This window comes from Eptatretus burgeri, chromosome 3 (genome assembly GCF_056783735.1).
Source record: "Eptatretus burgeri isolate ZD-2024b chromosome 3, Ebu_testis_v1, whole genome shotgun sequence".
Classification (NCBI taxonomy): Eukaryota; Metazoa; Chordata; class Myxini; order Myxiniformes; family Myxinidae; genus Eptatretus; species Eptatretus burgeri.
In genome coordinates this window covers 143630659-143655185 of record NC_140963.1, presented here as the reverse complement: position 1 = coordinate 143655185, position 24527 = coordinate 143630659, and the positions used below count along the sequence as shown (strand labels likewise).

The following is a 24527-nucleotide window of genomic DNA, read 5'->3' as shown; positions in this document are numbered from 1 at the left end:
AAAAGCAAATGCAACAATGCAGATCTATCCGACTACCAGGCACACGGCAACACTTATACAATTTTACTTCACAGACGGCGCCGACAACACATATTCCCAAAGCAAAAGAAAAGAGAACCACCCTCCAGGATGAGGGGGGTAGGCGGGCCTGGGGCCGAGACCGTGTCGGGCCTACCCGTCTGATGATGTGACGCAGAGCGGCCGCGGCGCCTCAACTCCGCGGGCCTCGCGGACAGTGTCTGGTAGGGGGTGGGAAGAGGGGCCCCCTTTGTCGCACTATCTCAGCGCGGGGGGAAACAGGAGGGGGTTGCTGATGCTCGGGGAAAGGAGGATATAACCCTGTCTCGGGTCCCGCGGCGAGCGTCTCCTCCTCCACCTCGGTCGCGTTGCTGGCCTCTCCCTGTGCCGCTCCCGGCACCGACGCGAGCACCCCCTCGTCCGCCTTCGCCGCCGTCACCTCTCCACAGCTCCGTCCTCTTCACTCCGACTAGTACCACTTCTTTCCAGCTCCACCGACGACTCCTTTGAACTCCGCACACTCTCAACCCTCAACTTCCAACTGAACTGCTCTGACTGACGAACGCAGTCGTTTTTATAAGCCCCGTGGCTTCGCTCTTTTACCCTTGACCCTTTGCCTCCGACCCTTCACCTGGCTCCCCATTGGCCCGAGGAAAAGTGGGCGTGAATGCTTTTTGATCCATGAATTTGCATATAGCGACCGCCCTCCAACGCCCTGGAGGCGGGGCCAAATCGCCCCTCGCTCACCGATTGGACGGAACAAAAGTGGGCGTGAGTCGTTTTTGATCCGTTTTTCTGTGGAAAGTCCGTGATGTTTTTGAACACGCTGCTCGGTGCGCGCCCCGCACGAGTCCAGCATCGGTGCCCACGAGTGGCGCGAGATGACGGTGATGCGATGGTGGCGAGTTGTGACGGTAAAGGTCGTGGCGGTTGTGGTGAAGCGGCGTTGTGGTTGGTGGTTGTTGTTGTGAAGCGGCGTTGTGGTTGTTGTGATGGCCGCGTTGTGGTTGGTGGTTGTTGTGTGATGGCTGTTGAGACGTGGTTGGTGGTGGTAATAATGGCGGCTGGTCCAAAATAAAGATAGTAAAAGAAAAACGGCTATCCTGAAGAGTCGCAGCCCTCATGAATGACATTTATTCCCTCTAGACAACGGGTTTGGGCCTAACTACACATATACTTACAGAGATATCTCACCTAAGGGACCTGAATGGTGGTTTGCGAATTTGGTCAACCACAACAATATTATATACACACATTATCCAGTATATTATATACACACATATTATCCAGTATATTATAAACACATATTATCCAGTATATTATATACACATATTGGATTCGCTATATATGCTAGATATCCCGTATTGTCTGGTTGTGTGTGTGTGTGTGTGTGTGTGTGTGTGTGTGTGTGTGTGTGTGTGTGTGTGTGTGTGTGTGTGTGTGTGTGTGTGTGTGTGTGCGCGCGCAACGCGAGGCTCCACAGCACAAACCAGCGAACCGATTTCGATGAAACTTTGCCAACTTGTGCAGTATTTGTTGGGAATGTGCGCGTTTGAATTCCGTTGCCCAGCAACCACCCGTTGCTGTGCAGCGGCCGAAAAACCGCGTACAGTATTTTCAATACTTGTCCTTCAGTTTTGAATGTAGAGAAGTGAGACTTCGGAATTAAACACTTCGAGATATTTAGAAAATTTTACTCGAGCTGATTTTTGATTGAGGTTTTATTTTTCAAATGGTAGTCCTTCAAAAATCGGGTGTCTATTCACCGTCATTTTTTATGAGGGGCTTCGGAAAGTGGGCGCAGCTTCGGGAAGGTGGACGTGGTTGATGAAAAGTGGGAGTGGTGTAGGAAAGGGGGCGTGGTTTATGGAAAGTGGGCATGGCTTATGAAAAATATTGTGTGGCTCAGGAGGTGTGGTCAAACAAGAGCATTGAGAGAAGTTAATCGGGTTTTCCGTGTGTGTGTGTGTGTGTGTGTGTGTGTGTGTGTGTGTGTGTGTGTGTGTGTGTGTGTGTGTGTCTGCAACGCGAGGCTCCACAGCACGAACCAGCAAACCGATAATTTATTTATTTACCGAAAACGATGCACCACCTCCAATTATTTATTTATTTACCAAAAACGAATCCGCACCCACACACCACCTCCAATTATTTATTTGTTTACCGAAAACGATTCCATGATCCACACACCACCTTTAATTATTTATTTATTTCCCGAAAACGATTCCACGACCCACACACTACCTCCAATTATTTATTTATTTACCATTTCGGATTCTCCTCCCGACACACCACCTCCAATTATTTATTTATTTACTTACCGAAAACGATTCCACGACCCACACACCGCGTCCAATTATTTATTTACTAACCGAAAACTATTCCACGACCCACACACCGCCTCCAATTATTTATTTATTTACCAAAAACGATTCCATGACCCACACACCACCTTATTTATTTATTTATTTTCCGTAAACGATTCCACGACCCACACACTACCTCCAAATATTTATTTATTTACCGTAGACGATTCCACGATCCACACACCACCTTTAATTATTTATTTATTTTCCATAAACGATTCCACGATCCACACACCACCTTCAATTATTTATTTATTTAGAGAAAACGATTCCACCACCCACACACCACCTCCAATTATTTATTTATTTTCCATAAACGATTCCACCACCCACACACCACCTCCAATTATTCATTTATTTAACATTTCGGATTCTCCTCTCAACACACCACCTCCAATTATTTATTTACCGAAAACGATTCCCCACCCACACACCACCTCCAATTATTTATTTATTTACCGAAAACGATTCCACGACCCACACACAACCTTTAATTAACCTCCGCCATCTTCGAAGATGGATGGAGTTTACTGTTTTCACCCCTGTCTGTTTGTTTGTTTGTTTGTGAACAGTATTACGGAAAACTCCTTGACGGATTTCGACGAAACTTGGTGGGGGGGGGGTTAGGTATGGTCCAAGGATCATGCCATTAAATTTTTGACTTGGTCCCCCCCCCCCCCAAAAAAAAATTGTTAGAGAATTTTTTTTTTGCATTTATACATGTTTTAAATGATTTCCAACCCCCCCCAAAAAAAATTGGTACCCCCCCCCAAAATAGAGAAATATATTTTTTGCATTTCTACATGTTTTAAGTGATTTCCAACCCCCCCCAAAAAAAAAATTGTTAGAGAATTTTGTTTTGTATTTCTACATGTTTTAAGTGATTTCCAACCCCCCCAAATTGTTACTCCCCCCAAAAAAATTGTTAGAGAAATGTTTTTTTTTTTTTTTTTTTTGCATTTCTGCGTTTTAAGTGATTTCCAACTCCCCCCCCCCCAAAAAAAAAATTGTTAGAGAATTTTTTTTTTGCATTTCTACATGTTTTAAGTGATTTCCATCCCCCCCCCCCCAAAAAAAAAAAATGGAGAAAAGAACTATAACTCTGTCAGCACTGTTGACATCATATTTAATGAATAAGATATAAGGTTCACTTGAGTGACCCAGCAGTATTGGCGGCAGAGGTTTTGCACTCTCCCGAGTGCTCCCCCTCCAGTTAACCTCCGCCATCGAAGATCGGAGGTTACTGTTTTCACTCCTTTCTGTTTGTTTGTTTGTGAACAGTATTACGGAAAAACTCCTCGATGGATTTCGACGAAACTTGGTGGGGGGATTAGGTATGGTCCAAGGATCATGCAATTGGATTTTGGACTTGGTCCAAAATCCAATATGGCCGCTATGGTGGCCATTTTGAAAAAATATTAGAATTTTTTTTTTGCATTTCTACATGTTTTCAGTGATTTCCAACCCCCCCCCCCCCCAAAAAAAAAAATTGTTAGAGAAAAAATTTTTGCAACTTTTTTTTCAACAAAATTTCGATTTTTTTTTTGCATTTCTTCATGTTATAAGTGATTTCCAACAAAAAACATGCCAAAATTATAATTGCGGCTGATTTTGGAACTTCAGGTGGATATACCCACCTAAAATCAATTTCTGTCTCAAGGAATCTCGTTATGACGAATGAATTGAGTATATAAAGGTAAAAGTAAAAGGGAAAGTTGCAAACTATAACTCTGTGAGCACTGTTGACGTCAAATTGAATGAAAAGGATATCAGGTTCACTTGAGTGACCGAGCAGTATTGGCTGCGGAGGTTTTGCACTCCACCGAGTGCTCCCCCTCTCGTTATTTATTTATTTTCCCAAAAAATTCCCCACCCACACCACCTCCAATTATTTATTTATTTACCAAAAACGATTCCACGACCCACACACCACCTCCAATTATTGGATTCGCTAGATATCCCTTATTGTCGGGTTTTCTGTGTGTGTGTGTGTGTGTGTGTGTGTGTGTGTGTGTGTGTGTGTGTGTGTGTGTGTATGTGTGCGCGCGCGTGTGTCTGCAACGCGAGGCTCCACAGCACAAACTATCGAACCGATTTCGATGAAACTTTGCCAACGTGTAATATGTGTTGGGAATGTGCGCGTTTGAATTTCGTTTCCTAGCTACGACCCGTTGCTGTGCAGCGGCCAAAAAAAAAACCGCGTACAGTATTTTCAATACTTGTCCTTCAGTTATGAATGTGGAGAATTGAGACTTCGGAATTAAACACTTCGAGATATTTAGAAAATTTTACTCGAGCCGATTTTTGATTGAGGTTTTATTTTTCAAATGGAAGTCCTTCAAAAATTGGGTGTCTCTTCACCGTCATTTTTTATGAGGGGCTTAGGAAAGTGGGCGGAGCTTAGGGAAAGTGGACATGGTTGATGAAAGTGGGAGTGGCGTAGGAAAGTGGGTGTGGCTTGTAGAAAGTGGGCGTGGCTTATTAAAAATATTGTGTGGCTCAGGAGGTGTGGTCAAACAAGAGCATTGAGAGAAGTTTTTCGGGTTTTCCGCGTGTGTGTGTGTGTGTGTGTGTGTGTGTGTGTGTGTGTGTGCGTGCGTGCGTGCGTGCGTGCGTGCGTGCGTGCGTGCGTGCGTGCGTGTCTGCAACGCGAGGCTCCACAGCACAAACCAGCATAGGGTGTCGATTTACCGTCATTTTTTATGAGGAGTGCCAGTTGGCAAAATACGCAATAGGAAAAATTTTGCCAAGCAGAGGAACAATTGTATGTGAACCAATACGTCTTGGCAATGAATCTTCGTCGGTGGATCAGTCAGAATGAAAAGCATCGTATCCAGCGCTTCGATCCTAGCGAATCCCTCATCGCCTACCAGCTTGTTATACAGTATATTATATACACGCACATTATACAGGATATATACGCGTGTGTTATGCAGTATATTACATACACGTGTGTTATGCAGTATATTACATACACGTGTGTTATGCAGTATATTACATACACGTGTGTTATGCAGTATATTACATACACACATATACAGGATATATACACATGCGTTATGCAGTATATTATATACACACATATTATCCAGTATATTGTATGCACACATATTATACAGTATATTATATACACACATTTAAAAAAAAAAAATTTGTATACCTTGTCGAGGCTCGTATGAGAGCTAACGCACAAAGCACATCAAGGGGGGCATGAGACAGGAGGGGAGGGAATGGGAAGGACAAAACAGTGGGGAACAGAGACATTTGGAGATCTGTGGAAGGGAGAGAGATGGGACGGGGAACATGGGGAATAGAAGATGGACATTACAGGGACTTTCAGGAAGGAAAGCAGGAAATTTGAAGGAGGTGGGTTTGGATTGGATTAACGGGGGTAGAAAAGATCATGGTTTTGGATGGGGGAATATACTGTATATTATGCAGGATATATACACGTGTGTTATGCAGTATATTATATACACACATGTACAGTATATTATGTACACGCACATTATACAGGACATACACGTGTGTTATGCAGTGTATCATATACACACATATTATCCAGTATATTATATACACATATTATACAGTATATTATATACACGCACATTATACAGGATATATACACGTGTGTTTTGCAGTATATTATATACACGCATATTATACAGTATATTATATACACACATATACAGGATATATACACGTGTGTTACGCAGTATATTATATACACACATATTATCCAGTATATTATATACACACATGTACAGTATATTATATACACACATATTATACAGTATATTATATACACGCATATTATCCAGTATATTAAATACACACATACAGTATATTATATACAGACATTATCCAGTATATTGTTGTGGCTTCCCACCCACTCGGTGTGCGGGCGACCGCTTTTAGCCAATGGCGACCGCTCTCGCCCACCGAACGGGCAAACCGAGTCGCAGCTTTCGGATCAACGCCGAAATCCAGCTCCGCGTGTATCTTTAATCACACCGAAAATCGGCCAGCTATTCTGTCCGCGCGCGACAGGGTCCGATCACCAAATTGTCGATTTACCTAAGTATGCGCGTAGACAGAAATGCCGGGGATTTACACCTCGACGGGACCTGATTGGAAACGAGCCGCGAAGCAGCTCACTCCGTTTGCGATTTGCCGAACGGTGTATATCGCCAAGCTCAGCCAGATCCGATTCTCTTATCGGTTATTAAGAACCAACTATATTCCGAACTTAATTATGGCAGTTCAATTTAGGGAAGAGGATGCAACGAGCAGGTGAGCATTCACACAAGGATATTTATTACACACACGACACATATGCAGTCATGCAGTCATGTATGCAATCAGGTCTTCAAGCACACATGCAATAAATGGGGGGTAGGGACAAGACACGAGCAAGAAAAAGAACTACAACCGTTGGTCTATTTATTATGTACAATTACTTATTAACAGTTCTACTTAACGGACTCAGCGCCACAACATTCATTCAAAGAAAAACCCCAGGAAAGGCAAGGGGAAGAATTGGACCTCGTGGGTCTTTATAGTTCACGGAGCTGTAAAGACCGCAGGAACTCCGAGAGACCGGTCTGGTTACCTGTCACCTTCGTGGTTATTTGCTGGGCGCTCCTCGATGTCCCGTCCACACGGCAGCTGGCGTGACCACGGCTCGGCCCAGGCCTCGTGCGGCCCGGTCGATCGGGCCTAGTCGACACCGCCTCAGAGGAACGAACGGGCCTTTGCTCTTTTAGAGTTGATGCTCTCTTAAGAGCCCGCCCGTTCCTCAGCGTCGTTCAGACTGTCCCGGGGCCCGATCACTTCGGACCGTTTGCCGCTGGTTGGCGACTCCTCTCCGGCTGTGCTCCAGCGGCCCACAGTTCGGCACGGCAGGCTGCGCTCCAAGCTCCGCTGCGACGATCCTGACTGCCTGCTCGCCACGCAACTCCTCACAGGCCGCAGACCGACTCTCTTCAAGCGAGCTCCACGGCGAACCCAGACTTCTTCAGCTCCCCACCGACTCCAGACTTCAACTGCACTCCGACTTCAACTGCTCGCTTGGCGTCTCTGCATGCCTTTATATGGAGTCCGTGAGGCGAGGTTTTGATCTCTCCCCTCCGACCTCTGACCCCCCGCTGGCTCCGCCCTCCTGGCATCCCGATCCGAATTGTCGCGAAACGCGAACAAAGCGGACGTTGCAGGAATCACCAGCCCTACGCGGACGTTGTGGAAATCACCGGCCCCCGTCCTAACAGGGAACCCTTGCGTCTGTTCGATGCCATTCGTGGGGAACTCGCCATGGCTGGTGCAAAGATGGCGGCGCAATGGAGATGAAGGTGAGGCGATGCTGTTCGTTGTTGGTTATGTTGTGAGGAGATATGGTTTAGGAGATGTCGTTGTGGTGAAGGTGGTTGTTGTGAAGGCGGTTGTGGAGAAGGTGGCTGTGGTTGTTGAGATGCTGTTGGTGGTGGAGGTGGTTGTTGTGAAGCGGTTGGTCATGGAGGTGGTTGTTGTGAATGCGGTTGTGGAGAAGGTGGTTGTTGAGATGCGGTTGGTGGTGGAGGTGGTTGTTGTGAAGCGGTTGGTCCAAAATAAAGATAGCAAAAGAAAAACACTACCTCATAGATCACAGCACGGTTACACGAATAAATCCCTTTAAACATCGGTGGGGAAATCTAATCTGAACACAGACTTATCTACATAACTGATCTCTGGGGAAGCCTGAATGGTGTTCTGTGAATTTCCACAACTGTAACAATATTATATACACACATTATACAGTGTATTACACACACACATATTATAGTGTATTATACACACACATATTCTACAGTATGTTATATACACACATATTATGCTTTGTATTATATTCACACTTTATACAGCAAATTACACACACACATATTATACAGTGTATTATATCCACACATATTATACAGTGTAATATATCCACACATATTATACAGTATATTGTTACGAATTCGCCGCCCGCCCAGCGTGCGAACGACCGCTTTAGCCAATGGCGGCCGTATGCCCACCAGACGAACAATTCAGTCACAACTTTCCGGAACAACGCCGGAAATCAGTCACGGGTGTGCTCCAAGCGCACACCACGGCCTAGTCAATATTCTACCCGCGCGCAACAGGGTCAATCGCCAAATTGTCGATATACCTAATTATTCGCACGGGCAGCCTACCGAGAGACTGTACCTCAGCGAGGTCTGGTTGGACACGAACCGCTTAAGTGGTTCGTTCCGTTCTGGGATAACCGAGCGGGGTATTATCGCGAGATCTCGCTGGACCCGATTCTTTTATCGGCTATCAAAAAGCCCACTATTATTACGAAGGAAAGATAGCAGTTCAATTGGGGAAAGAGGACACGACGAACGGGTGACATTTAGACAAGCACATTTATTATTTACACACGTATACAATCTAGCAATGAATTGGCGGGAAGGGACAAGACGCGAGCAAGACAAAGCACTACAACCGTCTATTATTAATCATGTACAGGCACTTATACAGTTCTACTTAACGGGACACGGCGCCACATCATTCACACAAAGAAAAGCAAAGAAAGACCCCCTCAAAGACAAGGGGGTCAGACTGGACCCGTAGGCCTTTGTGTCCAAGGAGCTTGGTTTACCAAAGGAACTCCAAGAGGCCGCCGCAGGTTACCTTCACCCTCGTGGTGACTTTCTTGGGCGACCCTCGATGGTCCTTCTCCAGCGACCCACCGACTGCGGGAACTCTGGACTCCAGGCTCCAGCGCGGCTACCCACAACTCCACACTCCGACACTAGCCCAGATCTCCACCGACTGACTGACTCCGAACCCAACTCGACAACCACCTGCTTCTCTTCTCTTCTCAACTCGGTTCTCTCCACGCAGCTCTCCACACTGCGTCCAGCGCACCCTTTTATTTCCAACGCTCCCGCCCCTCCCCTCGCGGCGCGCGGGGGAAGAAGAATTTGCTGCCCTGGCCCCAAGGGGGTGGGGCGCCGGGCCCATTTTTCACCCAAAAACAGGCCCCCACTCTACATCACCTTTGACCCCGGTTCGATCTGCCCTTCCCCCGTCCCGAAGTGCGGGAAAGCAGGAGGGAAAATCCCATGCGTGTTATTGGAGCTTCTTCTTGTTCTCCATGGCGTAGATGTTATTCGCTGCGGCGAGGTTTGTGGTGTGGTTGTTTGTTGTGGTTGCGTGGCCGGTGGTTGTTGTTGTGGTTGAGATGGTGGTTAGGTGATTGGCGGGGTGGAGAAGATGGTGAGGCGATGTTGACGGTTGTGGGTATAGTGGTGAGGATGGTGTGGTTTGTTGAGATGCGGGTGTGGTTGTGGTGGTGGAAAGGCGGTTGGTCTGAAGTGGTTGTTGAGAGCAATGTTGGTGGTGATCTGAAGTGGTTGTTGAGAGCAATGTTGGTGGTGATGGTGGTTGGTGGTTGGTCCAAAATAATGATAGCAAAGAAAAACGACTAACTCAAAGATCACAGCCCTGTCCACACAGATAAACCCCATTAAACAAACCCCATTAAACAACGGTGGGGAAATCTAACTAATCACGGACTTATCGGCATAACTAACTAAGGACCTATATGGTGTTGTGCGAATTTCCACAGCCGTAACAATATTATATACACACATATTATACAGTGTATTATATCCACACATATTATGCAGTATATTACACACACTATTATACAGTGTATTATATCCACACATTATACAGTATATTGCACACATTATACAGTGTATTATATCCACACATTATACAGTATATTACACACATTATACAGTGTATTATTACCACACATATTATACAAAGTATTATATCCACACATTATACAGTGTATTACACGAAGCCTGGTGTTGGCGCAGTGGTTAGGGCAGCGGCTTGGGATCCAAAAGGTCCTGAGTTCAAGCCCCGTTGGGCCACTGAATTAATACACCAGGGGGTTGACTCAGCCTGTCATCCTTCCGAGGTCGGCGAAATGAGTACCAGTGTACTGGCCCGGTGTATACCCCGGTTAAAATAGGTGTACCATATCCCTGTGTCGTAAGAGGCGACCAGGGTTGCGTCAGGAAGGGCATCCGGCGTAAAACATGTGCCAAATCACTATGCGGATCATACGGATGATCCGCTGTGGCGACCCCTAACGGGAGCAGCCAAAAGAAGAAGAAGAAGATTATACAGTGTATTACACACACATCATACAGTGTATTATATTATACAGTATATTATATACACACATATACAGTGTATTATTGTTGTGGGCCAGGTATCGGCGACGAGCACGACCGCTAGATGGAGCAGTGGAGTCTGCTCCACCGAACACCCGGAATTTATAGGTCGTCACCCCGGATAACTCCAGAGCCGACGGGTCCCTTATCGGACCGAAGATCGCCAATAGGTCGACCGCGTGGGAAAGGGTTGATTGCCAATTTCAATTTACCTAAATACCCACGTCATCCAAACTACCGGGGAAATTCACCCTCTGCGGAGCTCGAGCGGAACGCGCCGTTAGCGTGCTCGAACCGTGTGCAACCCGAGCGGATGGTTACCAAGGTCCGTCGGTCCAAATGTACAACTATGGCAGCAACGGCCTTACGAGCTCACAATACGCACCATGTTAAACCAATAAAGAAAACACAAGAACGAGCTGAAACATTTAACAGGGGATTTATTTACAATAGGGGGGGAAAGGAACACACAAGGAGCAGAGTTATCCGACTATAAGAAGAAATGCAAATGATTTACAAGCGAAGAGCACTTCACAATTCCTACATACAGACGGGCCCACACACAGACACACACACACCCAAAAAGAAAACGGACCCAATGGGTCTTCAGTCGGTGGAGCCGGCCCGGGGTACCTGCCTCGCCTCGTACGGTCACACCGACTCGAATCACCATGGTGGGACTCGAACCCACGACCTGAAGTCCACGACCACGACCGTCTGCAGGGCCCTCGTCGACAACCACTCACTGGCTTTGGATACCAGGTTGGAAAATGCCTGGCCTGAGAATGTCCTCTCCCACCAGGAACATCTCACACACGATCCTCGTTGCTTGGGAAAACTCCACGATCTCGCGAACTGGCCAACGCTCCTGCCATGAGCACACCGTCTCTCCACTCGCTGGTCCAGACCACCACTCTTTCTTCTCAGGCGGGATGGGCCTCTTTTTCTCGCCACTCGCCTCCTCATTGAACGGTTCCGTCGAGCGATTCGCTCATTGCCCCCGTGAATGGCCGAAAGGGGCGCCAAGTCAGCTGATTGGACCGGGAAGGGGGGGGCGTGATGGGCATCCCGATGGACCACCCCTCCAAACAAGGAGAGTAACATGGTCCTGCTTGGGCTACGCTTATTAGTCGTCTGACGGCAACCTCGCTCGCATCCCCCGGATTGGGCGAGAGAGACGTCAGGTCCACGTGAACTCTGCGCACGTACGTGCTGACACGTACGCGTGCAATGGTACCGGTGGGGGATGGTGGAAGGAAGCGAAGGCAGGTGTTGTTGTTATAAGTCTCCTATCTATATTGGCATACGCGTGCAAAGCACAATGCGTAGAGCGTTGTGGGGGCGTGGAGGAGTTGTGATGGTAGTCACGTGTCTGCAATGCATATAGCTGGTTGTGCCCGCTTGGGACTTGAAGCACCAGTAGCACCAGTAGCAGCATGTGGTATCATTAGCAGTGTCTTGTAGGTCGTGTGCTTGTAGAGTGCATCGAGTGCATAATAAAGCGGAGTTACGGGCATCCTACGCCCACCCTCTCGCTCGAGGAAATATAGCGGAGTTGTGTTACCCTCCGGCTCGTGTCTGCCTGTTCGCACCTCTGCCACGACACCACAGTTTGGCGACAAGGCTGTTTCGGATCGACGTGTGCGGAGTGCCTGTTTTCCTCGGCATTGACTTTGAGTCGTTGTCAGGACAATTAGATTGTCGGGCGCACAGAGCGCCGGGAGAATCAGCGCAGCTCGCGCGGTACGAGTTTGATCACCTGGCGAGGAGCCCAGGGAAGTGCATCGCGAGTTTTGCCGCACGGGTGAGGCATCTCGCCGGCGCCTGCAAGTTCACGTTAAGTGAACGGTGGGCCGGGCTCGGAGATCGTTTTATTTCTGGTTTGCTCGAGTCGGAAATGGTTTCTGCAATGCCACGGCTAAAGGACGAGGACATTACATTCAACTCAGAAGCGGCGTCAGCCATCGCACAGACTCTGAGGGATGTCCCAGCTCTCGATGGCCAGAGCATGCCAGGTGATCTGGGGGTCCGCGCGGTGTACCAAGCACCCACGGCTGCGCACACAGTCTTCGGTGCGGGTCGTGGCCGAGCATTGCAATGCGACCAGTCGGACGGCGATCTGAACACTCAGGGACATCTACGGTGTGTGTGCCAAGTGTCTTTGGCCACCATAACGGTCATGGTTGGCGATGTGCGAAGCGACCCCAACGTCCCGGGTCGAGACCTACAGCCGGTACGATGTTTTGTGCATGTCATACACTTTTACGCCCCAGGTCGAGTCCTGCAGCCTGGGCAAGGTTTTGTGGATGGAACGCCGATTGTGTTTCAAGTTGGTACCGGAGCGGCGGTGTCGATCATAAGCGAGTGCACCGCTCGTGCACTCCCCGGTCTACGCCTTTTCCGGTCTACCCTCACATTGCACACGTATACCGGTGAAGCGCTGCCAGCGGTTGGCAGGGCACACGTCTTGGTCGCCCATCAAGGTCAGCGGGTCGCGCTCTCGCTGTTCGTGGTGCGAGGGGAGGGGCTCGGCCTTTTGGGTCGGAGATGGTTGGCCCGCATTCAACTAGACGGAACGGCGCCAGTCATTCACCTTGGGCGTCCCGTCCCAAGCCGATTAGAGGGTCGGTGGGAGGAGGTTCCTGTTTCGGAGTTCGTACCTCCAGGTGCACCTGTGTCTCCTTTGCGCCCCGTACCTCCGTTTGGGTCCGGGCCTCCCTCGAGACCCGAGGGCGAGGTCCCGGCGGCAGGGGCCGCGGCGATACAACATGGGTTTCCGTTCATTGCTTCCTGCAACTACGATATACGGTTCCGGAGCAACGGGGAGCATGCCAGCTGCGACGGACTCTCGCGCTTGCGCTGCGCTCATGATACAGTGCACGCCCGTGTCGTTCAGGCAATTTCAACGGGGGATTGGAGCGAGCCGGCCGCATTCAAGAAGTTCGCGGAACGCGACCATCGACGGTGTCCTCTTCGACGTTCAGATGAGGACCTGCACGCAAGTCGTCTCGACGTTGTTACAACCAAGAGGCTTGCGCGCAGCGTGGTTCTTGATTTGTTAATTGTTGTATGTTTGATTCTCACGGCACGAGTGATTAAGCTTGGCGTTATAAAAGCAAATGCCGACAGCCCGCGTATGAGCAAAATGTGGTTGATTGGAATCAATGCTTTCTTTGATGTGAAGAACTTGTGGACGATCATTGCGAATAAAGAGGTCTTCCCAATCCCGATCTTCGATGACAGTCCGCAGTTCGCTGCAACCTCATGTGTTAACATTATACTGTGGGAATGCGCTGTACGTAAAGAGAAGTTTGCATCTGTGCAGATGATGTTTTTGCTGCTTTATGACATTGCTATGCATCCAGTCTACGCTGATCGTCTGTATGGACGTGCGTTGAAGTCTCGGCTGGATTTGCTGCGACCTAAGTGGTTGGTGGCAGGGGCGATGTTGCGCCCGGCGTTGGTGCGCGGTTTTGGTGTGGGACAGCTGGTAATGGAGCCGGCTTATTGCCTGGTTCGAGTTGATGGCGGGGAGCCGGAGCCGGTTCGCTGTTCAGCGTCACCCCCACCCCTGATATCGCCAAGGTCAGACGGGCCAGGCGCCATGGAGCGCAAACCTCTGGTCTCGCCAAGGTCAGCCGCGCTGGCGCCCGCGGGGCTTGCAGGCTCGGGGTGTTTACCTGATTCGGTCCTGTCTGAGGGAGATGTGCCAACTTGTCGACCGGGAGCATTTGATGGTGCCGGGGGAGGTTCGCTTGGGGTGTCATTTCGACCTCGCCGGGAGGCGTGTAAGCATGGGCCGCCTGGGGGCGCTTCTACAGTCTACTGCATTTGGAGTTCAACTCACTCGCACCAACACAGTATATGATGTGCCAGATTAAAACAACGGCTTTGGTGTTACAGGTTGTGCGGATGAAGCACGCTTTTCTTTTGATCCATCTCATCTGGGTTTGTTCTCAGCCCGACCATCACCCCAGGGTTGGATCAAGTGATGTGGTACTTGGAGGATTTTACTTGGTTGATGTCATTTTGTTCCTCTTTGCTTTTTATGTCGTAGTATTCTTTGCCAATTATTATGTCATTATGATTGTCATTTTATAATCATACTTTTAGGAGGGAGGAGTGTGGCGTATTGGCATACGCGTGCAAAGCACAATGCGTAGAGCGTTGTGGGGGCGTGGAGGAGTTGTGATGGCAGTCACGCGTCTGCAATGCATATCGCTGGTCGTGCCCGCTTGGGACTTGTAGCACCAGTAGCACCAGTAGCAGCATGTGGTATCATTAGCAGTGTCTTGTAGGTCGTGTGCCTGTAGAGTGCATAAATAATAAAGGAATAAAGCGGAGTTACGGGCATCCTACGCCCACCCTCTCGCTCGAGGCAATAAAGCGGAGTTGTGTTACTCTCCGGCTCGTGTCTGCCTGTTCGCACCTCTGCCACGACACTACAGCAGCGCATGAACATTTAATTCCCATTATACTAGGAATGGGACCTGAACTAGAAACACATACTTTTCGAAATAACTAAGCTATGGGGACGGCTGTCTGTCTGTGTGCTCAAGGCTTCCAAATTCGTAAAATTATATCCACACATATTATACAGTATATTACAGACACATATATTATGCAGTGTATTGTACTGGATTTTGGGGTGGCCAAGTGGGGCCATGGCCCCGGGCCCCCCCACATTTACAGCCCCCCCCCCACAACTTCGATGACATTTTGAAAATCCCTTGAAAATGTGCTTCTAAAGTTTTATTGTCAGTGAATGAAGATTGTAAACTCTTTGTAAGGATATCTTTTGAAAATTGTCTGTCATTGTGAGGGTCCTTTTCAAGCTTTGGCTTTTTCAAGCCGTTTCTTCCACGGTCCACAGAACGGATCCAACGTGGTCAAAAATTCCCGGGGCAAGCCTCGGGCATTGGCGGCCTGCATTCGGATCTTTTTTGGATCGATCGATGCTTCGGGTGGTTGAGCGTGGCCAACAATACTACGGCACTGCCCGCCAGAGCCCAGCAAGCACAGACGGAATACAGAGGTCCAGCCAGAGGAGAGGTGAAAAGGTGAAAGTCGACGTGGTAAAACTAGGCCAGGCCAGCACAGCATACGGCCGGCAGGGGTGGTATTGTACACACTGAAACTGCGGCTGGCAGGGAACGCTGTCAGTACCCTGCTTACTGGCGCGCACAGCACAGTAACACGGTGTGACTTTCTATGTTCCAGGTGTGTGAAACATACTTGTTCGTGATTCTGGTATGTCCCACGTGCACTCTGACGATATCTCGGTTACTCGGTACCTACCAGCTGCAGAAACCACAATGAGCGGCTTTGGTGACGACGCACAAATCCAGGGCGCCATGGAAATATGACAGTGGTGCTCAAAAGCTGAAACGTTCCAAGGAAAAAGATGAAAGACACAAGGCCGTCGTCGACAAGACCCGGAAAATCTCAGTTTTTCACTCCTGCACAAACAGGCGATTCGTCCATGACAGAGGCTGGAACACCAACAGAGACAGAACAAGCGGATTTGGCAACGCAACCCCCGCGTCAAGATTCACGCAACATCTCGGAAGGTTCCACCGATGAAGAACATGCATCAGATGAAGAAGCGCGAGATATACTTACTGGTTGTGGACCTGGTTTTGCCAATGACATTGGATGTTGGCCTCCTGAGCGACCGTCGTCAGAGATGATTGACTACTGGGCATCACAAGATTTCGAGCCCCTGCAGAATTTGACTGGTCCCTTTGATTCATCCATACAGTTCGTTGAAGGTAGGAAACGCTGCTGCTCCAAGAATCTTTTTTACCGTGGACTACAAAACGGAGAGTCCATGAAAAGGTCCTGGCTTTGCTTCTCCACATCAACTGGCAAACTTCACTGCATCGCTTGCAAGCTCTTTGGGGGTGCTACTGCCCTGGGCGGGGAAGGATTCAACGACTGGAAGCATGCCAGTCATTCTATGGAGGTGCATGAGCGTTCGCATGTGCATTGTGCGAATATCATCCGCTTGTCAGACAGAGCAACATCCGCAGGTCGTGTGGACACTGAACTCGTGAAACAGGTGAGTGAGATTGTGTCCTATTGGAGGGAGGTGCTGAAACGAAGTGTGAGCGTGATATCGTTTCTCGCTGAGCGTGGTCTGGCATTCCGTGGATCAGATGAAATTGGTGGGTCACGGACGAACGTTAACTACCTTGGTTTAATGGAATTACTTGCGGAATACGATCCATTTTTGGCGCAGCACATTCAGAAATATGCCAACCAAGGTAGTGGCCACACCAACTACTTATCATCTACGACATGTGAAGAGTTAATCTCCGTCATCGGAAAATCTGTGCTGGATAACATCGTCGCTCGTGTGAAAGAGGCAAAATACTTTGTGTCAGTCGATTCTACTCCTGACATAAGCCACATCGACCAGCTCACAGTAATTCTACGATACATCGAGAACGAGGCTCCAGTGGAGCGTTTCATGACCTTTGTGAGCAACACAGGACACACTGGATTCCAGCAAGCGACGGGATTATTGGATTTTTTGAAAGCCACTGGTTTGGACATCGCTCACTGCCGAGGATAATCTTAGGATAACGCATCTAATATGATAGCCGATACACCGGGATGCAGGGAATGATCAAACAGGAGAACCCTCTCGCAATATTTGTGCCATGCGTGACGCACTCACTGAACTTAGTCTGTCAGTCGGCCGTGGGATGCTGTAGACCTTCAGCAGCATTCTTTGAATTTGTGGAACAAGTGTATGTATTTTTTACAGCTTCCACATCGCGCTATGCCAGATTATTTGACACCCTGAAAGCCAAAGGTCTGCAAGTACCAAAGCGCCTCAGCGACACTCACTGGTCGGCTCATTCTGATTCAACCCGAGCTCTTGTAGACAGTTACACCGAAATCATGGATGTCCTCGATGAAATCGCAAACAATGTACAACTGAATAGTGAAACAAGAAACACCGCTGAGACACTTCACCAAACGATGTGGATGCTTGAGATAGGGTTCTATGCTGGTTTCTGGTCTACTGTCCTTGGTAGATTTGATCGTACGAGTAAAACCCTTCAGTCGCAAGCTACCGATCTCAACACAGCCGTGCAGCTCCTCAAGTCACTGGCGAGCTTCGTGCAGTCATTATGCGATCAGTTTGATACATTCGTTGTTGACGGAGTGGAGCGCTCAGGTACGGAGGAATTTGCTCGCGGATCGCGTAGACGAAAGCATAATGTCCGCCTCGCTCCCTTGGACTACGGACACACTTCCGAAGTAGAACTAGACGCCAAGGAGTCCTTTCGCATCAGTGGATATGTTGCAGTGATCGACGTACTGCTGTCGCAGTTGGAAAAGCGTACAAACGCTTACAGCGAGATAAGCGATAGATTTGGATTCTTGCGTGCTCTTGTTCAACTCGAAGTGGAGCAGATTCGAGAGTCATGCTCGAAGCTCGTCAAGCTGTATCAGGAAGATCTATCACCTGACCTCACAGACGAAATGATTCAGTTCTAAGCCAGGATGAAGTAAAGGAGTCAGAGCCAGACTCGGGCCATACTGAACTCGAGATGTGCAGTTTTCTCATCGAGCGAAAACTCACCGATACTTTCCCAAACGTGGAAGTGCTGCTTCGGATTTACCTCTCACTGATGGTGTCAAACTGCTCCGGGGAGCGCTCGTTTTCGAAACTCAAGTTTATCAAGAACCATCTTCGCTCCACGATGGGACAGCAGAGACTGGTCAATCTGACCATAATTTCAACCAAATCCGATGTGCTCAATTCCATGCAGGTTGACAGTATCATATCCGAGTTCGCTGCCGCGAAGTCGCGTAGGATGTTTGTCCATTGATTAAGGCACCGTGTGTATGTTCATTGATGTGGATGACACTGCCATATATTTGCGGTCGCTGTAAGTCTGCTATTAATCACCATTTCGGATTTCTCTTGCCCTGAGGGTTTTTTGAAGTTCGAAGATGTTTAGTCGAAGTTCGTAGTATGATTAATGACTGCGTCGTTTGTTATTTTCTTATACTAGTCCATCTCTATCTCTTACTCTTGTAGCAACAGCATTTTTGTGATTTGATTTTAGAAGAGCATAGATAAGTCATCAGCCATATCAATAACAATCCATCCATCTTGTCATATTGTCAGATTTAATTGTAATTTGTGAACATATATGCCAAATCATTCCTGATCAGGATCTGCCAAATCTATAGATATAAGTTCAGTTGTTGATTAAAAAGCAGTTATAATTTAAGTTGTTGATTAATCTCCAACTTTGGGGCCCCCCACAATCATTGTGCCCACAGCCCCCCACATGGTAAATCCAGCCCTGCTGTATTATATCCATACATTATACAGTATATTACACACACACACACACACACACACACACACACACACACACACACACACACACACACACACACACGCTTCATTCCACCTTCTGAAACCTGCACATAGAGATAACAACCAACCACATACACACACGAGCACGCACACACATCTCGTTTTATAATTTATTTCATAGTGACAGCTATTTGTAAAATCTTATTTTATGATGTAAAGGATCATGAAGAAGAGGACAACAGTCCAGCCCAGCATGTGAGGACAAGATGATTTAAATTTTTTTTAAGTGGTTCTTCACCCTGGAGAGATTGTGCCAAACACGATGGACAGCATGATCTTTCAAAACGATGTGGACGAGTTATGGCGAAACGATGTGGATGAGTTGATTAAGTGAGAATAACAAGCCGCTTCCATTTTTGGTTCACGTCGGAATCCAGATGCGGCCTACCAATGGGATCCAAAACGTAACTTGTTCAGCCTGGTGCAGGTATGTGCTCTACCGAGTGATGTTCTCATGACTACAGTAATTGCAGAGAAGTGCTCTATCAAATTACCACTAAACTCCACATTTACCACGTTCTAGCTCTATATGATTTACTGCTTTGCCAGTTGTTTCTTCCGAGTGTTTCTTCGACTTTGTCCCAATTGTAATGAACATGAGGTATTTTATGACCGATGTCATCCCCAATTTCCACCTGGGGTTCATACATGGACCTCCTCCATAATGATTTGGACTATCAGAGGATTCTTGATCAGCAAAATCTTCGTCAAAGTAACTTTTGGATGAGTCTGAAGCGAATTTTGTGGCCATATTATTCTTTGTGTGCTGAGCCAACCTTCCTTTTAATTACGTCATAAAAATGACGTCTTGACATTCGTGGTTTTCTGGAACTTTTAGGGGTGGTACCCGACTGGTTTACTTTTTAAACCGTAACACCTCAAAAAATTCTAAGAAGTAAAAACTATGTTCAGTTTTTTGTTTGTTGCTAAAAAAAATCTACATAATCACACCAAGAATTTTGATGTCTGTGGACTTTTAAGGGTCTTAGGGGTCTTTAAAGGCTGAGGTGGTAAATGAAAATACCCTTGAGACAATCCCTGGGTTGGACTTGGTCTGTGTGCCAAATTTGGTGGTTGTCGGTCTTTGCAAATAACGCTTCTTCTTTTTCATGTTCAGCCTTTGGCTGCTGGTTGCATCATTGGTTGAGTGCATGGCCATGCCGCTGATGCAATGCTCCTATTACCAGTACATTGATACTCATTTCGCCAACTTTGGAAGGATGACAGGCTGAGTCAACCCCACCTGATGTTACTTCAACGAAGAGAGTGGATCGAACAAGCCACCCACTGAAGTGGGACAACCAAAGGAAACCCACGGGCATAGACAAGTATGGCATTTGGACATGTTAAGCTATCATGCTGCATGTGGAGTTTTACAAAATTTGTGCTGGTAATTCATCAGATCCAGAATGAACAATGATGTAATCTACACAAATTATTCACTTCACTTAATATGTGAATACCTGTCCATGCACATGTGAAATACGGTTTATAATGTGAAATCCCACATTATGTGAAATGTGACCTCAAGATCTCAATTCTCCCCCCGCCCCTTCCCCCACTCCTTCAACCCTCCTCCCACTCTCTCCCTCTCTCCTCTCTCCTCTCCTCCCCTCCCCCCTCATCCCACACACTGCACAGAAGGGAGGATCGTGCATGGAGAGAAGATGAAGGTAAGGGTGATGGGTGGGAGAGGGACTTACTTCTGCTTTGACTTGAGAGGATTGACATGATTAACTTGACTTGAGAGTGAAGGATGGGGAGACGGGTGGAGGAAACCTGCCTTGGCTGACTTACTTCTGTCATTCATTTTTTAAGCTTGAAAGCATTGAATACACTTCACAAATTAAAAATTGCTTTGTAAAACCAAACGTTATCTACACTATCATACTCTCCTCCAATGTGTCTGTCTGTTCAGGGTGGGGCTTCTTCCATTGACGGAGGGACTTCAAAATCAAATCACTGCCATTTTGTTTGATTGAGATTTTAAAGTCACCGTATTGGTCTGAGGCCTCTTTTGTAAGGTTCATGCTTTTTGACTCTCACGGCTTTATCTTCACTCAAATTCGCCATCTGATTTCGTTTTTCATAGTCGCGAAGATGGTTAAAGTTTAGGTTTTCAGCAAAAGATGATCTAACTCTCTCTCAATCACTTCCGGTTCCGGTTCTTGGGCGATGGTGGCGGTTCTTCTTCATGGTCTCTGCCGACTTTCTCCAATATAAGTTTTCCGGTCATTTTTGTCACGTTTTTCTGTCATTTTGTTATCTCTGTGTTTACCGTGTGTTTCCAGTTCGGTCTCGTGTTAAAACTTGTGCTAATTGTTGAGTTTTTGTCCTCTTTTCATATCAAGTTTCCTTGAGGCCTACTCTTCTTCCCGTTTGTGTGCACGATTGTGTTTACTGTATTTTCTCCTTTTTACCATCAGTTTTTATTTTCTCCACATTGCCCTCCAACCTCCTTCTATCCCACTCAACTCTAGCCTCTGCCTCACGGCTTAAAATATAAAAAAATACAACAAAAATCCTTTTCCCTCACATTATATCCCACGTAACCACGTGACTTCCTGTACCGACTCTTCTTCCTCCTTCTTTTGCCGCCCTCCCATCTACTTTTGCAGACCCACATTCACCTTGCACCTTCACAATTTTTTCTTCAACCTTTCCTTTACCTAATCTTTAAAAGAAAACATGCTATATTCTTTTAACCTCTCGTTACACCTCCCGTAACCACGTGTTTCTCAACCCCCTCTTCTTCCTGTAACTTTCGTCGAACAACCAGCTTCCTTCTGTGTTTGCCGATCAAAATTCACCAACACATACACGATTTTTCTTCAACCTTTCCTTTTCCTAATCTTACGTAGTTTTTTTTTATCAAAAAATGTAAAAAATGGTCTTTTAAAACGTTACAACTTCCTCTTTCCCACGTTTGGTTCTCGGTATTGTATCATAATTCACAACTCTTATTCTTCTTCTTCTTCTTCAAAACACTGTTTTCAACTCGACCTTTCCTTCCTCCCGTGTCAAAATCGTCCCACTGTTACGTTTCTTCTCTTCTTTCTCTTAATTTTCCTTTATTCCATCCCTCATGTAATGTCTTCAATTGCATCTCTTATGTAAAAAAAATTTAAATCCCAGTTTGCAATGTATGTTCGTGTCCCATCGATCGTCCTTTTTTTACAACTTCAGTGCTAATTCACCCCCACCCTCCTTAAATCTACCTCCTCCTAACCTCTCACCTGTTATCCCCTCTCCTTACCCCTCACATCTTGCCCCTCATCCTACCTTCACTTTTAGCTCCTCCTCACTGTCTTCTGCTTCAGTATCAGCTCCTCCTCTGTTGTCCTAAAGTGTGTGGTGTTCTAACATCTGTGGGCTCCATTCCAACCGAACAGATATCTCACTCTCTCAATCAGTACACTCATCACCACAAACATGCTCCTTCCTTCCTCTCAGCACACCTCCCCCTCTTCCCAACCCCTCAAATTTTGTACCTCCCCTGCCTGCTCCCTTCTTCACCATACCTCGACCAAGTGTCATCCTTCCCTTGTACCATCGCCTTCCTGCACCTTGGCCGTGCCTGCTCTCATCGTCTCCCCTCCCTCCCATAGCTTCCTTCTCACCTGTCACTCTCAAAGCACCCTTCACACTCTTCCCCCTCCAAGCTTCCCTCTCACCTTTCTCAAAAACTCCCCCCTTACCCTTCTCCCTCCAATCTTCCCCTTCCCAAAGTTGCTCCCCCTCACATCCACAAAGACGCCTCCTTCCCCCACCCTCTCTCTTCCATCTCATCACTTCACCTCCTCCAATCTTCAACTGCCCTTTGCCCCCTCTCTTATTACTTCCCACTGTACCTCAACCCATCACCACCGAGCCTTTTCTCCTCATTCGGCCTGCTCCCTTAGCTCTTCTGCAATCCCCCACACTCTTTCAACAACTCTCCTTACACCCCCCCTTTCCCTCGTCCTATCCTCCCCCTTCCCTGCACCCAAAACTCCTCCTCTCTCTCTTCCTTCCTAGTGTGAATCTCACACATCTGGGGCCTTCACTCAAACGTGACAAATCTTTCCATACAGGTTGCCACTGACAAACCATACACAATCTCCTTAACATAAACTTCCTTTTTCAAGACGTCTTTGACTCCCGAGTGTCTCTCCCTAGTTACTCCCTCCTCTGGTATGACAGACCGAAGCCTCGTCTTGGTGGCGGAGTTGTTCTCTTCATCGAAGACTCTATTCCTCACTCTCCATGCGCTGCCCTCACTCCCCCAAACCCCCAGGAATACCTCTGGCTACGGCTTCCCCTCCACTCCCACCTCATGTTTATATGTGTACTGTACCATCCACCAAACAGTGATGACTCCATTTACATCTCGCTCTCTAAAAACATGGACCAACTTCTATCCGCTCGTCCCAACTCTCTCTTCCTCATATGTGGTGACTTCAACTGTCATCACGCCAGTTGGCTGGGTGTGGGTACCTCTCTCACAAATCGTGGCACTTCAGAAAAAGACTTCTGTGACTCATTGGGACTGACACAGTCAGTCAACTTCCCAAAGCGGATCTCAACCAATGGTACTCCATCCCTTCTGGATCCGATTTTAACTAATTTCACTGAAAATATCCGCTGTTCTTTCTCCGCTCCAATCCGTTCATCTGACCACGTGCTTGTCAGAGACATCTCTTCGGCTGTTATTGGAGAACCACCTCAGCGCCGTCGAGTCTGGCATTTCGCTCAGGCTGACTGGCACAGACTTCAAGCAGCCATCAAACTTCTAGACTGGTCTCCCATCTCTACTTCTTCCGACATCAACTCGTCCTGGAAATTCTTTCAAAGATCCGTGCTCTCTCTCATGCACAGATTTATCCCATCTCGTCTTCAGTTGTCCTACCCATCCTCCCGCCCATGGTGCACTGAAGTTTGTGGCGAGGCAGCTGTCCTGAAACAACTCGCCTTCGCCTCATGGAAGGCTAATCCAACCGAAGGTAATCAAAGTTCCTTCCACAAAGCTCGTAACAAGTGTGTCTACCTTCAGGAGAGCCAGAAAACAACATCTTTGTAATATCAAGAATGAACTCTGAAACCTGTGTCCCTCCTCCAAATCCTGGTGGCGTCCCGTGAAGTCTGTTTCTGGTGTATGTTCCCCATTCACCCCCTCTCTTACCTCAAATGGCTGCACAGCTGACACTGCACGTGCAAAGGCTGAATGCCTAAACTCCATGTTTGCTTCTAAATCTTGTGTCCCAAACCCATCGCTTTCTGTACCCAACTTACCCAGTCGCACCCAGCTGTTCCTGGACTCTGTGTCCTTTTCTCTTGACAAGGTGGAGAGCTTGCTGTCAAGCCTCGACTGAGATTCTGCAACCGGTCCAGACAGCATCAGTCCACTTGTCCTAAAAACCTGCTCTGCTGCTCTTGCTCACCCTCTCTCTGTTCTATTCACCCTCTCATTTGCTCAAGGTCATCTGACATGTGTTTGGAAATCAG

General features: G+C 47.6%; 1 protein-coding gene across 6 annotated transcripts in view; it reads left to right on the top strand.

Annotated features, from left to right (window-relative positions):
* Positions 1 to 4408: 4408 nt before the first annotated feature.
* Positions 4409 to 24527, top strand: part of LOC147031194 (uncharacterized) — a 91576-nt gene continuing 71457 nt past the window's right edge. For 4 of the 6 annotated variants that reach the window (XM_085876027.1, XM_085876028.1, XM_085876025.1 and 1 more), the window contains exons 1-2: positions 4409 to 20371; positions 20685 to 20716. In XM_085876027.1, the coding sequence (XP_085732153.1) occupies positions 12534 to 14504 (1971 nt within the window). In that variant the 5' untranslated portion in view covers positions 4409 to 12533 and the 3' untranslated portion in view covers positions 14505 to 20371; positions 20685 to 20716. The remainder of the gene's footprint in view (positions 20372 to 20684; positions 20717 to 24527) is intronic. The other 2 variants (XM_085876030.1, XM_085876031.1) reach the window with 1 other exon arrangement.